This window comes from Apis mellifera, linkage group LG13, assembly GCF_003254395.2.
Source record: "Apis mellifera strain DH4 linkage group LG13, Amel_HAv3.1, whole genome shotgun sequence".
NCBI lineage: Eukaryota > Metazoa > Arthropoda > Insecta > Hymenoptera > Apidae > Apis > Apis mellifera.
In genome coordinates, this window is record NC_037650.1 from 8,587,819 (window position 1) to 8,605,295 (window position 17,477).

The 17,477-nt window shown below is 39.1% G+C and overlaps 1 protein-coding gene across 1 annotated transcript in view; it reads left to right on the plus strand.

Moving 5' to 3' along the window:
* The window catches only part of LOC100576617, a 56,943-nt gene extending 39,991 nt beyond the window's left edge, over positions 1-16,952 (plus strand). Inside the window, exon 2 of the mRNA XM_026444801.1 lies at positions 16,757-16,952. Within this exon, the coding sequence (XP_026300586.1) occupies positions 16,757-16,944 (188 nt within the window). The 3' untranslated portion in view covers positions 16,945-16,952. The remainder of the gene's footprint in view (positions 1-16,756) is intronic.
* The last annotated feature ends 525 nt before the right edge of the window (positions 16,953-17,477 follow it).

Here is a 17,477-nt window from a genome sequence, read left to right on the forward strand (position 1 = left end):
TGAATCGTGAAACGCGGCAGACCTCGACCGACTATTATCGCCTTCGCGTCCAATTAATTCCGTGGCGCATTCCTCGCCACTATTGCGATCTTGACAGATTGACCAGGGATTTGTTTTCCACGGATAACTCCGGGGATAAGAATGATGCGAATTTTTTCCAAATCGAAATGTTTGAGAGCGAGATGGAGAAAATTGGATTGCGGGGGACGAGGATTTTGAATTTATAAAACGAACGGACGGTAATTACATTGCGGTGACTTTGTGATACTCGTTTCTCGTTCGTTGTAACATGAGAGCATAGAGCATGGAATTTTGTAAATATGTGTTTTTGTATTTTGAGAGCATTGAAAATATTGCATTGCGAGGATTAATCAACGAGTGGAATTTTTAATTTAAAACAAATGGAAATTGAGATTTTTATAGGAATAATATGCTCTTTGATTTTGCATTGCAGTGATATTCGTTTTTCGATGTAACGTGAGAACATAGAACATGAAATTTTGTAAATATGTGTTTTGAGAGTATTGAAAATTGCATTACGAGGGTTAATCAACGAGTGGAATTTTTAATTTAAAACAAATGGAAATTGAGATTTTTTATAGGAATAATATGTTCTTTGATTTTTAGATTGCAATTTTGTAATAATTTTCATTAGAATTTTCATTAAGTTTGATAAAAATGTGTCTGTTAATTCAAAGTCAGATCTTAACGAATGCGATAAATATATAATTGTAATTATGATAATTCTGTGTCAAAAGTTAATAATTCGTATAATGATATAAGAAAGAAAGAAAAACTTGTAAAACCGTTCCTTCGTGCGATTCGTCGATTACTTTTCTTGGAAAGGAAGAAACTGCCTGTAATAACGCTACCTGATTACGTTAATGCAACTCGATTGGTCGTGTAACTTTCCCTTCTGGAAAACTCAACTTTCCCACGGTTCGAAACTGATAATAATGTTAATAACAATTTCAATACAACCTTAATACCAAATTCTTCAAATTTAATAAAGTACACGAATTTCATAAACCACCAATTTTTTATCTAATAATTTTCTTCCAATTCTAGTTAATAATTTTCATAAAATTTACGATTCTCATTTAAAACAAATATATAACGTATAAGAATATACATCCTCCTTTTACGATATGAAACAATTTCATATACGTTTCACCATCCTCAACAAGTACAAAACAACACGCGCATCAAGCGGCGAATGCGCAAGGCGGACAGGTATATACGGAAGAGGCGTTCATCTTATCCAGAAACGCAAACCATATTCCACGACAGCGGGAAGAAGACCACCAGGAATCGTTGAATCCTGGTAATTGCATAACTGTGGAGGTCGCGTCAGTAACGAGCGGCTCGTTTCTCTGATCCTTGGAATCGTAAGGTTAACCAGGAACACATGTGCCTCTTACCACGCTACCTCCGACATCAGTTTCTTATTCAACCGTTGCTTTTTTTTTTTCTTAATTTTTTTTCTTTTTTTTTTTCCTCCTTCTTTTACATCGTGTAAAAGCATAGAAAGAAAAAACACGACGTTTTCCTCCGCGTTTATATCCGCGACACTTGTATCCTTTCTGGAGGATCATAGATAAATCACGATCGACAACGCTGGTGTTAAGTCGCAACACCAACGTGAAATATTGCGAGAGTATTCTTGTCGAGTTCAGGCTGAGGTAAAAGCGTGAAGATATAGCGTGTGAGAAAAGAGAAACCTTGATCGTTTGAGACTTGGTATGGTTAAAAAAAAAAAAAAAAAAAAAGGGAAATTTTCGTTATATCCCTCTCCCTTCCTTCCCTGTATTTGAGAATTTTTTAATTGAATCCACGAGAGGATTTATTCGGTCACGATACTTTATTAAAGCCTCGAATCTAGGGCTTCCTAACTGATTCCAAGAAAACTTCCCAACTTCCGCACGAGATGACGGGTCCCGCGGGCTAGAGCGTTCATCAACTTTCACGGAACACGATGGAAACCGATTCTCACGGTTTCACGAGAAGGAAGTCGTTCCGTACGGGGTAGAAATTTCGCGCGGCACGACATGAATCCGCTCCCGTAATAGAATAATTACAAGCCTCTCTGCAACGAATCTCGACGACGCGTTTTTTCGGAAGAAAAAATCGGAAGGAAGCAAAACAGAGGAGGAGGCGCGAAAGAAGAGAAATAAAGAGAAACAGGACAAAGAGAGTTGGCGTCGTTTTACCGTCTTAATCGTCTAAATTAGTCCATAAGCATCGAATAATTGCACGCTCGCGATACAATTCATGGCGGCGGAACGCTATGACAAATCATGCTCCTCGAGTATCTGGCCTTGCTCGAACTGGTTTACCGTGGACGAACTTCGTCTAGATTGTATGAATTTATTGGTATACGCTCCAGATTCCGGTGAATTATCGAGACACGCGTGAAATGTTGTCGCGGACCGGCTGTTCGTTGTTACATCGCGTACGTGTGCGAGAATAAAGAGAGCGTGTGAATTAATTATACGGTGAAACTTTTGTTCCGCGACCGAGCGCGATTCTTTGCAAAGATTCTCTTCGAAAGTGGAAGAGAAATAAATCTATCTATGCACAGGATGTCTTATTTGTTTAAGACTGTATAACAAATGTATAAAAATTATCTTGAGATTTATTGTTTTATTATCACATCGCGATCAAAAACTGCAATTAAATTATCCGAATAAATAATCTAACCTCAAAAATTTTCAATTAATTAAGATTATAAAAGATGATAATTCTATCTAAAAATATCTTGAGATAATTTCATATAAACAATTCACAATTCCTTCAAATATCACGTAATCAAAAATCTCAACTAACCTCCAAACAATCTAACCTCGAAAATCCTCTTCGTTAATCCTTCTATCATTAATCCACTCATCGAAATCCTTCGAAATCCTCCAGCGTCAACATCTATCTTCCCCGAAACCATCATTTCAAACTCCTCCGAACCACCCTCAACGGGCTCATAAATGGAAACACAAACACAAAAGGCCGAGCGAAAGCATCCCGATAAGAAGCCCCGTGTGCTCCACTTTACGACTCGCCTGTCTACCTGCCAGCCAAAGATTTACAATATCGATCTCCGTGCGCGGCGCCAGGACGCAACCGAAACAATGTGACCAGGATTCGATTACGATTCCGCGGTTCATCTCTCATTGCCGCCTACAGGGTTCCCGTATCGGGCAATCCGAACCTGGCCCGAAATTGCCAGCTGCGCCCCCTTGGATTTATAAAGGGGACCGCGATCCGATCTCTCGTCCATCTCTCTCCTCTCTCTCTCTCGAGGTTGGCGCGCGAGTGTGTGTCAATCGAGTTGCCGCGCGACTAGCACGAGAACGAGCTCAGGCCCGCTTCCCATGGAGCCACTGTCGGCGACCTGCGAAAGAAGCCGCCTCTCTCATTGGTATTCCGACCCGATCTCTCCTTCTCTCTCCGCCTTTGTGTGTCGTGGATCGCGTAGGACCGAGTGCTCTATTTTACGATCGGGTCTACGCGATGTGGACAAATTGGTCGGACGGCGCGAAAATATTTCACAAGGATTTTCTTTTTCTTTTTTTCCTTTCGAGGGGAAAGGGAGGGAAAGAGGAAAAGTGGAGAACGATTTTCGACAATTATGACAATGGAATTTTTAAAGTGGACATTCGAAGAATGAATGTTAGTGGATTGTTGTAGATTTCTTGAGTGAGAGAGAGGTTTGATTAAGTTAGGTTAGGTTCGCGTTCTGATGTATGCTGAAACGATTTCAAGATTGTTTTCTTCGTGTTGATTGGCAGTTTGATGAAAGCAAGATTAATTTAACAAGAGTGTAGAGATACTTATGATGTTTGATGTTATAGATCAGATAAGGCAATATTGATTAAAGAACAATCTAATCGACGGATCAATAATTATCTTTACTCAATCCAGACCAATTACACTATACCGTGACGATTTTATTTATATTATTACTCGATTTAATTCAATTACAATTTTCCATCCAATTTTCCAAAAAAAAAAAAGAAAAATCGATATACTTTCTATAACTGGAAATATTCCCTCAATCAATATCTTCAATATCAAAAATTTTTTCGCAACTAAATTATTAATAACTTCAATTAAAATTATCATAATAACAACCTTCATCCCTTAAATCGTCCTGTGATTACACGAATTACAAATGGAATGTAGCAATCACAAAACCAATCCCTGTCGACAGATCAATTCCATTCGATAAGAGGCCTTCTAGATCTAGATCAAATCACGTTTCCTCGTTCCATGAACAAACAAAAATGCCATCGTAGTTAACTACACTTTCTCTCAACAAAAACGTTGCACCTGTTCCTCCATTTTTTTTCTCTTCATCCGACGATAAAACGAATGTCGAACGATTCGTACCCTCGTGCATCAACGGTCTGTTGCGATAGAGCAATCATTGAAAACGTAAATCGTTAAAGGCAATCCCTCCGTAGGTAATTAGAACTCTTAATTATCAGTCGAGTCGCGTACGACTCTATCGTCGCGTTTCCACGCTGCTCTCGAGGATTGTAACGAGGCAACGACAAAAGAAAGAACGGAGGAAACGAAACCGTGAAAGTGGAAGAGAGAGGAGATGAGGAGAAGAAACGAGAAGTCGATAAGCAGAGGAGGTGGCGGTGCCGACGATGAAGTGGTGCCCGGCCTAATTGGCTTCCGTTGCTCTGTTCATGGGCCGGTGCTTTTCCCATAAATTAACTTTACGCGACGCTTTAATTAAAGCACCGTGGGTCGCGACCCACGCGTATTTCAACGGGAAAATGAGGATCCTCTGGATAGCGCATAGATATATATATTGACTGTCCATTTATTGCGAATTCTAAAAGGAATTTGGATCCGTAAAAACGATTCGTATCATGGAAGTAAGTTTGCTTATTTGTTTGGCTTTTTATTAGTTGTTTTGTACGAAGAATATTTTGTATGATGTAATGGAAGATATGAATAATAGAAAAATTGTTTTGATTGTCTGGTTAAAATTCCTTTAACCTACAATTTCTACCATCTCTTTATCATCAAGGAATTGACACTCGACAAGAAATCTTTTAATGGAAATTTCCATATCACCCGATACTTTCGAAAAGCTTTTCCTGTTCAAACGTCAAAACGAATTAACGCGAAACGGATGATAAGTTTATCTTTGATGCCGACGTAAATTGAGCCGGGTGTGTCAGCTGGTGTTCGCACAAGAAGAGTTGCTCTACGGAAGGCCCTTGTCATTTTGTATAGAATTCCTCGTCGTATACCAAATTAACTTGGACGAGCTACTTTCGACCCTGTATCGAATTCCACGCTACTGGTATACACTCGAGGTCATTCGATCTTCCCTGAAGTTTCACCAATCTGGCCACCTGTCATCAGCACACGTCTAATCCGCCAACATAGCGTGATGTGTATTCGCAAGAAAACACAAGTAAACAAATTCTCTCTCAAATTCAAATTTTCCAAAAACACAAGTACACCCATAGTGTAATTATCATTTCTTATATCATTCTCAATCCTCGGATCTTCTCTCGATAAATCTTCGATTCTCTATTCCATCTACGTAGCAAGCCACCCTAGTTGGCCACGTTCACAACTGACTGACTCCGTTTTATCCACCAAGAATCAGACGCACCCGCGCACAACGTGCATCAACGACGAGATAAAAGTCGAAGACACGAAGCCTACGAGTCCACGAAGTTCCGCGAAGGGTTGAACAAGGACGCGGCATAGTGTTTCGACCGAAAACGAACGGAGATCGAGTAAAGATGGTGGAAAAAGAGGGGAAGAGGAAGAGGTAGCTCAACTACCGTCCGCTACCGGCGATAGCAAGCCAACATGGGGCCCAATTAAGGGAACTACTCGGGGTCCTATCTATTCAGAGGAGCGACCACGAGGCCTCGTGGAATGGATTCGAAAATGTCAACCGGACGGACGTGTCGTTAGATCGTTAAAATACCGCTTGTTGCCCGTGCCACTGCCGAAAAGTTGAGGCTATTCTAACGTCTCTCGGTATCTTGTTTTCTCGAGTGGTCATTCCCTCCTTTTCTATTCCAGAGACGGCGCGTCTTTGTCGTTTAGATGTTCGCGATAAGGAAATTAATTTTCCAACACTCCACGGTTTCCTAACCTCTACGTTCGATAGTAAAATGGCGGTTGAACGATGCGTCAGAGGGCGTAACGACCGATGTGAAGTTTGGAATATGTTGAAGGAAAGAAATCGTGGAAGTTGTGTCTTGGAATGCTGAGAAAAAGATGCGGGAAATTTATTGAGACAGAAAATTGGATTTTTTTGAAATAGTTGTAGGAATGTTTTGAGGGAACATTCTATGTAAAATATGGATTTTATGGATTTACAAAGTTTGAATTTTAAAAGCGTGTGTTTTATAATAAAATTGTTGATCTACAATTTATAATTTCTATTGTTAATAATCTATTTTTTACAATTTTCCATTTTTTGTGATACATATATTCTCTAATTAAATTGTACTTTAAAAAAAAATTAATTTATGTTTTCTTTAAAAATATATAAACTATTAGAAAAGAAATATTATTTTCTTTAATGATCTTTGTTTTCTTTATACTAACGTAAATTTAATGATTCTATCTCAACTTATAAGCAAGTACATTCTAAAAGATACTATCTCTCGCATGAACTTAAAAGCTGATTCGGCCATATACTAGTCGAACATCTCGTTAAACGAGAAATCCTTAAACGCAATTTAAATACGTACATAACATTTTATATTATAATGAGTTTCGTAATTATTGAAATTCTCTTTTGATATTTATTTCTGTATTCAAATTTTCCTAAGACAATCTTCTCGTTAAAGTACTTTGTTTTTATCTCTTTATATCTACGTGGATGCAAAAAAGAAAGTCATTCGAATTTCGTACATTTAATTTTCTTATAAATTAATATGATAAAAAGCGCTTAGACTTTCATAATCCAATCAATCCAAACTAATCAAAACACTACCAATAAAAACAAAATCATTTATAACACAATCTCACCAATTTGCCCATAACCTCCAAACACTATCTCACTTTAATCATCTTCTCTCATCAAACTCTATCACTATCCACCCTCTCCTCACTCCTGAAAAAAAAAATTTCCATCGAATCCATTAAAATGACCTCAAAATAAAAATAAGAAGCGCTCTCAATGCCTCCTTCCCAGGATAAAATATCCCCTCCCAACAATCTAACCTAGGCTATGTTTCCGAAATCCCAGGATCTTCGAAACCGTGGTTATTTATTATGCAAAGCGTGGCCAGTTCGGCCCCGGATCTCTCGGTCGGTCGTGCTCTCTCAAATTGAAATTCTGGATAGCCCTTCCGCGGAACCTTTACGGTACGAGGAACTATTAGAGGGTAATGAGTTTCTCCTGAACGCTATCCTATCTCTATGCTGTATGGTAGCACGGTAGTGGCTCCTCTTATCTTACCTAGGGATCCAGTTCAGCCACTCCTTTCTCTAGTATCCTCCAGGCGTCTTTTGATCCCGTCCGAGGACTCCGGCCACGTAGGGCCCGTACATTCTGTCCCGACAATTTAAGGCGGCCATTTCTAAGCGTGTACCTCTCTCTAGGAAGGGACGAATATCACGTATTTTCGGCTACGATAAATTCCATCGCCGCTTTTTGTCGGCGTCCGAAGGGGTTTTGCATTAAGAACGATAATCTCTCATGTCTCCACGGATGTGTCTCCCCACCCCCAGTTTTCAATATCTCGAATAGCTTTTTCGTGTTACCTACAGCGACACTCGCGTTCACTTACTAATTTCGAGGCATTCCGATCTGGTTCGAAGATTCTTGATAAAAATCCATTTCCCGGATACGTGGCGTCGTTTGTTTGATTTTTTCTCTTTCACTGATTCCGATTAATGTAAATGTAGCGGTGATAGTTCGTGATAGATCGATTTCTTCTTTCAATCCCTTTTCTGGCTTCTAAGATTCTCAAGATCGATCAATCTTCAAACACTCTTAGATACGCGAATTTAACTTAACCTCCTCTGCAAAACATCGTGTTACATCAACCATCCCCGAAAAAATTCATCCATCCACCGAATCACTCAACCAACCAGTCTAAAAAAGCTTCTTAAAATGCCGCCAAATCCGTTCAATCCTTTTTGTGGTCTCTGAGATTCGGATTAATGTAAATATATTATTAATAACAGTTAGTGGTATTCGATTCTTTTTTCTCTTTTCTAGTTTCTCAGATTCTCAACACCAATCCCCAAACACTCTCCAATATACCAATTTAATTTTCAACCTATTTTACAATCTTCCACGAACCATATCAAACCACATCAACTCTTCAAAAAAAAATCAATTGAATCACTCAGTAACTAGCCTAAAAGAAGAAGAAAAAAACCTCTCTCGACTGTCATCCGACCAAAACGCCGACAAATCCCTTCAACCCTTTGCCAGATGAGTCCGCACGATAGGAGCTCGTGTCTAAACCAATTGGCAACTCGCCCCTCGTTCAAATCTTCGTGTTCCATCGGGTTCAGTCGTAGCCCTCTTTGTGGTACAGGTGGCCGAGTCGGTTCATGCACGAGACCGGGATTAATATTTCGGGCACGCTCGCGCAAGTACAATGACTCGTGCAAAAAGGCCCAGGTGAGGCCTTCCTGGCAGTGATTGCCGACAAACCAACGGGTACAGAGAATGGAGGCAAAAGTAAGGAGGGATGGATCGAGGCTCGCAGGGAACGCGGCGTGTAAGATTGTACCAGTTTTTCGATCGGCTATTGATACCATTGAAACGGTCCATCCCCTTGCCTCCCCCTGTATATGCATGAGCTTGCGAATTTCTTTGGTGGCAGCACGCCCCTCATGCCTGTAAAACGAATCGCCGGCTTTATGCGCGTTTTTCAACGATTCCACGTCAAGCTGTCCTAGTTGGATGGCACTGGGAAGGGAAGGAGAGGGAGGTACAGTTGGAGTGTGCAGATACCATCGATTGGTTCTTGCGCGATGAAATTTAAATGTCTTCGAACTCGACAGTGTATTTTAAACGTTTGGACTCTTTTTTAAATCCTTATTTTTCCTTTTTTATTTTCCTTTTTTCGTCACTTGGTTTGATTTTATTTATTTTTAGAAGAATCTTTTGTGATTTTGGTTTGGAAAATGTGAGATTATGTGATTAAGGAAATTAATCATTAAATTAAGTTAAATTAGATGTCGATATCTTCTCTCTATTAATAGAAATCATGAGTGAAAACATTATTTTGAAAAAATTAGTTTAGAAAATTATTAAGAGATGGGAAGAACAAATTTATAAAATACAATGATTAGCTCTATCATTCGAAATCGTAATAATTAAAAGATTATTTTCAAAAAGTTAAAAGTTAATTATTATTAAATTCGATGAGAAAATTTATGAAGTTGTAATAAATATCAGGCTCGTTAGCTATTTTAAGTTAACGTTTCGCACAATGTTCGAGATTCCCGTCATCCATCCAATCGCTGCGAGATCGAGGTTTTTATACATCGACGACAAGCTCGAATAAATTCTCGATGACACGATACATCCAGAAGCCAATTATTGGCGACTGGTCGCCAAGCGTGGGTGTGCCGGACCCACGTGTCTTTACGATCTTTGCGGTTGTTCTCGATTCGAGTTGAGCTCGAATCATGTGAATCTCTCTGTTCTCGAAACGAGTCGAACAGCCGGCTGCTTCGACACCTCCGCGCCCTCATTAACGCCGCCGGCGTTAATTACGTTCCCGAGAAATGGCCTAATTGCCGACAATCTTTGGATGGCGCGAGAGGAGGTAGTTTCCAAGCTATTTCGAGAGAGTCTCTAAGATGGAGCACCGTTGACTCTAAACGAGATCGTTCGACGTGTTTACGTGCTAAGCAGACTAATAGAAGTGATCCAGAAACTGGTTACACTCGAGATTTCGGGGAAATGGTAGAAGCTGGATGTTTGGGGGACGTTCGTCTCGCGAGCGACAAGCGGAAGAAAGATCTTTTTGAAGCGGGAGAGATGGAATGAAGAGAAGGATAGAGATAGCTATAAGATAGGCGAGATAGAAGAAGAACGTTGAGAATAATAAGCAGTTTTGAGAATAATTTTGATTATTCGGAAGAATGGAGTAAATATCGTAAACGATTGGCCAAACGACGACTGGTCATCAAATAATTAACCTAGTAGGTAATTGAAAGATGAGTTATAAGTTTTTGATAAAAATTTGGAAAAGATATGATAAAGAAATATTAAAATTTATATCTAGAGAAATGAATATACGCGATTCATTAGTATTCATGGAATATCTTAATCTTATGTGTCTTATGAGAAACGTGTTCACAAATTCAATATGATATATCGTCATCTAAGATTCGATCAATTTGTAACGCAACCATATTAACTTTTATTGCCGACGTGACTCGCGTTAAATAAACAACGAATATCCTTGGTGAACGAAATCTTTTCTTCGGTCGAATACCGATCTGTATCGATACAAAAAACTCATTTCAACTGTACAATCGATTTCTATCGATTTGACGTGCGCCACGTGCATCATATTTCGCGAACCAACCTCGATGAATTAAAGATAGGGCGCAGGTGTCGATAGAGCCTTTCTTCAACCCTCCATTCCAGACATGATTCTTTGATTTGTCCATTATTTGTCTTATCGTGCCTTGTATATTTATCGAAACGTATAAAAAGAAACTGCATTTTGTTCCTTTGAATCGAAAATTCAATCAATAAACATTACAATAAAATTTATCGAATACGATGTTAATAATATTGCAAATATTGCATATTATTGCATTATATATGATGCAAACTGTACGATATAATCTCATAATTCATAAATGTGACAGGCGAAAATGAATAAATATAAATATTAAAAAATTTTATATCTGATAATTGAATTTGATATTTGAAATTTGACATTATTTTATATTTAATATTCGAAATAAACGCTAAAAATTTGATATTTTTACATCCACTCATTCAAATTATAATTATGTAATTCAATTAATATTTTGTAATCATTTTTTTTAACTTTTCAAAATTAAACATAATAATTTATTCGAAATATCACATACTATAATAAAGTGTATTTAAAAAAAAAAAAAGAAAATTCGAAGATGCATGCAAGAAACGATATCGATCGTTTGATCCACGTCGAGCATCGATACCTACATCTTTTACAAGCCCTTGGCCAGATACGTCGACGACATTTTTATCAGGGAACAAGAACGCAAAGAACTCGTCTCCGCTCGTAAAACGTCCTATTTCTCTTCCCAAAAAAAAAGTTTCGCTTTCCCTTCCCAAAATTATTCGTTTTACTCCACTCTCAAACGTAAAATAAGACATCCAACGTCGTTTATTGGCCGATATTTTTAAAATCAAAAAGGTCCACCATCGATGATGCTCCACTCGAAATTGGACGAAATTCGACCAGAATCCTGTTCATTTTACGCTTTCTTTCAACCGTAATGGCGCACTTCGAATTCATTAGACCGTTCGAAATGAATTCCGCTTCGCTTTGGCACCGCTCGTGAAATTTCCGCGTCCCAATTAAATCGAACAGACAGTTAGCTCTCTTACCTAAATCTGTCAACGATACGAATCGACAAGAACGAGAAAGGAATGGGATTCCGACGACGGCACTACACTGATTTCTTTTTTTCTTCCTTTCTTTTATAATTTCTTCTTTTTGCCTCTCGAGCAAAGTTTTTTTTTTTTTCTTCTCCAAGTCCGATCGTCTAGCGTGGTTTGTCAACTCGTATCGAACGCGACGCGTTCCCTCGCACGAATTTCTTGTTAACGAGACCAGGACCAGCTGTTTACGCCTTTCGAAATCGCGATTCGTACGCTCACCGGCGGCGACAGGTTGTAAACTTCCCATTAGCCGGCTGCGAGTTCTTTGATAACGAACCGTGTTCCGTGTAATTGATGAAATTCCACGATGACAATCCCTTCTTTCTTTTTCGATTCTTATTTTCTTTTTCTTTTTTTTTGTGGATAAATAATAAAATTCATTTGATTTATAGTCTTGAAAAAAATAGTTCTAATAATGAGTGGAAGTCAAGACGAAAATAACACATATCGTTTGTAACGAAGAATCGTTTACAACGATCGTGGCACAAGAGCCACGAGAAACGAAGTCTAGTTCAAGTTGCCTCTCTAAGAAGCAAATTATTTCAAATTGCCATGTCATTTCCTTCTCACAAAACGTCTTTCTTCTCGATCCCATCTAATCATCCCAAGAGGCGCATTATTGTGTCAAAGAATTTGAAGAGATGTTCGCATTATCGCGCCCTTCTAGGCTCTAAAAATCCCTTCTAGACACTCGAACCAATAGACGATATAGAGACACGCGAGGTTTGATGGGAGAAGACAATTATTACGAAATATAAAATATATTTTTCGAATTCGAAGGAGACACCAATGAGACTTGCATTGGGTCGCAGCTGTTAGATCGATTTAGAAAATTACCCAGAGATCCAAAGCATCGTTCCCTGCACGTAACGTGGCGTGACTATCGCACGCGACCACAACCGTACAATGGACAACCTTAATCGTTTCCCCCGAAAAAAGGGAGCAACTCATGGCCCGGAGCTCTCTTTATTATAATACGAGCTTAGATCTTGACAGGTCGTGGTGATTGACGCGGGCCACGCGACTACGACCATTCCTAAGGAAACAATCGTCCCTCTACCTTTCTTTACGAGGCTACATTATCTTCTTTTCGTTGCTTCTTTTGTTTCTTCCGAATCGATTCTGTTTTGAGATTACGCAACGGAACCGTTATGTTTAAACCGAAGAAACAAAAACTTCTATAAGATTAAATCGGTTAACATAAATTGAGGAATTGAAAGAAGTGTGGATAAATTTGCCTCGTGTTTCACATAATATCGAATAAAGGAAAAGCTCAATTGAGGAATTGGAAGAATTTGAAGTATTTGAAGAAATTTGAGAAAGTTTGAAATAGTTTGAGAAAGATTGAAGAATTTTGAGAAAGTTTGAAGAAGTTTGAAGACGTTTGAAAGAGTTTGAAGATGTTTGAAGAAGTTTGAAGAAGTTTGAGAACGTTTGAAGAAATTTGAAGAAGTTTGAAGAACTTTGAGAACGTTTGAGAACGTTTGAAGAAGTTTGAAGAAGTTTGAAGAAGTTTGAAGAAGTTTGAGAACGTTTGAAGCAGTTTGAAGAAGTTTGAAGACGTTGGAAAGAGTTTGAAGATGTTTGAAAAAGTTTGAGAACGTTTGAAGAAGTTTGAAGAAGTTTGAAGAAGTTTGAGAACGTTTGAAGAAGTTTGAAGAAGTTTGAAGAAGATTGAGAACGTTTGAAGAAGTTTAAAAAAGTTTGAAAGAGTTTGAAGATGTTTGAAGAAGTTTGAAGAAGTTTGAGAACGTTTGAAGACGTTTGAAGAAGTTTGAAGAAGTTTGAGGAAGATTGAAGAAGTTTGAAGAAGTTTGAAGACGTTTGAAGATGTTTGAAGACGTTTGAAGACGTTTGAAGAAGTTTGAAGAAGTTTGAGGAAGATTGAGAACGTTTGAAGACGTTTGAAAAAGTTTGAAAGAGTTTGAAGATGTTTGAAGAAGTTTGAGAACGTTTGAAGAAGTTTGAAGAAGTTTGAAGAAGTTTGAAGACGTTTGAAGAAGTTTGAAGTAGTTTGAAGACGTTTGAAGAAGTTTGAAGAAGTTTGAGGAAGATTGAAGAAGTTTGAAGACGTTTGAAGAAGTTTGAAGATGTTTGAAGAAGTTTGAGAACGTTTGAGGAAGATTGAAGGAATTTGAAGAAGTTTGAGAAAGTTTGAAGAAGTTTTAAATTCATTTTACTTCAAAATATGGATTTAAAATTGATATGAATATGAATATATTGTATATTTGAAGGTTTTAAAGTTTATTTTTTATTTAGATTCAAGGTTTCCTTTCTAATTTAAATACAATTTTACGCACATAATTAGAAATTAAATTTCCAGTTAATAATGTGCTTAATTTCTAATCTCGCTTTCTTCGATTCATAGATTGTCGATTTCTGTCTTGAATTCAACTGTAGAGAATTCGAAATATTCAAAGAAAGCAAAGCGGGTAAAGGATAACACACGCTGTTAGTCGGTCACGGTTATGGAAGGCAGTTTCTCGGTTTACGCCTGAGTTGGCCGGTCGAAAAGCGGCGTGTCCAGACGAGGAATATAGGCGAGATTCGTGGGGCAAAGCCGGTATTCTTTACACCTCGTTGTTTCCCGCAAATTCTCGTGCTCGGCAGCCCTAAATCACCGAGGCGGACAGTCGCCGGGTTATAAAGCCTTGTCCCGGGATAACTGGCGTTCTCGCGAAGGTGCACGCGCGTCAGCAGCGGTGATGAAAGGATGCAGGAGGCGGTAAAAAAAGCGTAGGAAAGAGGGCAGGAAAAATGCTGATAGTCGAGAAAGTCCGGGGCCTTACGACTTCCTCCGCAGACTGTTAATGGGCTCGCATGAAACAGCCTCGAAGGCGGTTTTTGTTCCAGTTTTATTAGTATCTTGTCTGGTCTAGAGAAAAATGACGCGAGTCGATCTTCGTTTTTGCGGTCGGCCGCTTCAAACGGTTCGAGAGGAACGTTTTGCACGGAACGTGGCAACGGTTTCAACAAATTTTTGGCAAATAATTGCTGATTGCTTCTTTCGTGGGAGAGTTAAAATAGTAGGTAAAAATTAAGAGAATGATAATTATGGAATTTCTGTAGTAGAAGAAAGAGAGAAAGAGAAAGAGAGAAAGAGAAATAAGAATATGCATAAATACGTGAGAAGTAAAATGAAAGAATATTTGAAGAATCCTTATCTATTATTATTATTATTATTATTATTATAATCTTATTTTTTTAATTTCATCTGCAGACAACAAGATATCTTTATATCTTTATATATAACAAGGAATTTCCGGACAAATAAAGCGGTCTAGAAGACGATTCGCCTCGGTTTGTCGCGATACGGTGTCATTAGGTGATAATCAGTTCGTGGCAGGGTGCATAACGACACGAGAAGACGGACACCTAAGGTAATAGAGTTGAGAAAATTAAAGGTCCAAAATAATTCCAACCTCGGAGCCATTTATTACGAGAATTCCGACTGTCTGAGTCCATCGGTTCGAGTGCAGGTGATGAATACCTCGGAAATGTTTAGTAACGAGGGTATCAAAATTACGTTCGCCCATTCAGCTCCACCTGCCTGTCTTGGTGTCCAATTTTGAGGTTGCCATTTGCAACATTAAAATTTGTATTTTTATGCGCATTCGCATAGGGAATCACATTCATCGTCAAACTCTTCATTTTATTGATGAACTCTTATTATACGAAATATCAAGCCTGGCTCGTGTTTAACTTATTAACAAGGGGGGATCAAAGATTGATTGCGTAATTGGTCTTGTTAAGGAATGAAGAAATTGTTGTAATCTTCCTCAAGTTCGAGATGTTGATCTAGATTTACAAATTTAGATTTCAAAATCCACGTTTTAATAATAAGATTCACGTCAGGATGAAATAAATCTCTGACTATCATTTTGATTATGACCATAAAACCATTCCTTTATTAACCGTTCCCTTATTTCTCTTATCTTCTTATAATAGTAAGCTATAATAAAATTTTCTATCATGATCGCAACAAAATTCCATTATTTTCACAATCGGTTCTCGAAGAAAGTACTCAAAGAGAAACAAAACATTCCTTCGCGAATAAGATTCCATTCGTTTCCAGACAAGATCATATCCTCTAACAACCGCGGCCAATCACTGTCAATCACAATTTCCAATTCGCCACGCTCCTAGCAAAGATTAGACAAGCCGAGGCTGTACATCAAAACCCAGAAACCCTTCAATTTACCACTTTATTATATTTTTTATTATTTATCCTCGAATCTCCGTTAATCACTGTTAATACTCTACGCAGACCGTACACGCGACCAACGAAACGCGCCGAACATCCCTAATGAGCTATTTTTCATCTCGGATTCGAGTGGCCTACCCTTTAATCGAGCGCCACCAGAATCATGCGGCCGTGTTCAATGGATCACAGTGATCGAGGAATGATCGAGGAATAGCGTAATTGAAGCGAGCGACACGCATGGCCAAGCCGATATTAAAATTGATCAATTAGCCGTCATTAGGACGGTGATGATCGCCTCTACATGGCGACTACGCCCCAAGGTGAGGCCACGATCGATTTACCACGAGCATTCGAATCAATCCTGGGCAATATTAACGGCTGTAGAGCCGTAATACGCTCATCAACTATCGATTCCACCGGTTGAAAAGAGGGCGATATCCGACGGAAGTACACCCTGGCCAGCATCGTATATTAGGCGAGATTGCACGGGTCCAAAGTGATTTTATGCAGGGGCCGTGCATTTACCAGGCCGCGAAACCACGAATTTCCACCACCACCGACACCGGCCCGATTCCAATGACAGCCATCCTCTCGACGAAGGATAGGGAGGAGGGAGGGGAGGAAGGAGGAAGTCGGTTCGGCTTAACAAGGGTATCGAAATTGCAGCGGCGTCGATCCGCTAAGTAGCCATATTGGGCCCTGGAGGGGCGATATATGCATAAGAGGAGCTGGAAGGGTCTCGAAAATCGCATTGGTATACGCTGTTCGACGAAAGACAGTACAACCAACACCCGTCTTCGCTCCTCCCTCCATCCTTCCATTTCTCACTCTTCCTTCCTCGTCCCAATCACGCTGCGCTGAATTCAACGAGCGAGCTATCATTCGCACATTTACAAGCCCAACTGGTCGAAACGGTGTGAAAATTACAGGCGCGGGATCGACCGAGTTCGAACAAGCCCTGTCCGCTGGCCACTGCCCTAGAAGCGTGATTACGAGCGGTGCAACTCGCGTGGCAACTCCGAGCGTGGATCGCCAGGACACGTGTGCACGAGATGATGGCTGGCTGTTTCGGATAAAAGAAATGGGGAGGAGTGAAATCGAAGAAGAATCTTCGTGAGTGTGAAGAGATTTGTGATTGTGTAAGCTCTCGGTCCTTTGTGGAAGTTCTTCTTCATCTTTTTTTTTTTTTTTTTTAAAACTTGAATCGATTGAAATAATACTAATTCCGAAGAGATTGGAAATTTGAAGTTTCCACGAAATTTGATTTTATGTGAAAATTTTTTATTTTTCAACGGGACAACAATAAGTCTCTAATTCTCGTAATTATGAACCTGGACGATAAAAGAATGAAAGTAAGCTAAAAAAAAGAATTAAGTTGAAAGATTCAGGAACATCCTTTCTCTTAAATTCAGACTAAACTTTTTCAAGATAACTTAACCATATAATCTTTCAACAATAACAATTTCGTTTCTTCTCTCGCCAAGATTTTATATAGAGCTTTTTTTATTTTTATTCCTCGATGCTTTTGCGAGTGCGTTAACTAGTTAGCTAGATCCTACATACCACTTAGCCTGATTGTTCTTGGCTAACTGGTTGTTTAGAAGCTCGTGGCCAACTGATCAGTTCGCGTGTATATGCCGCGAGTCGAGA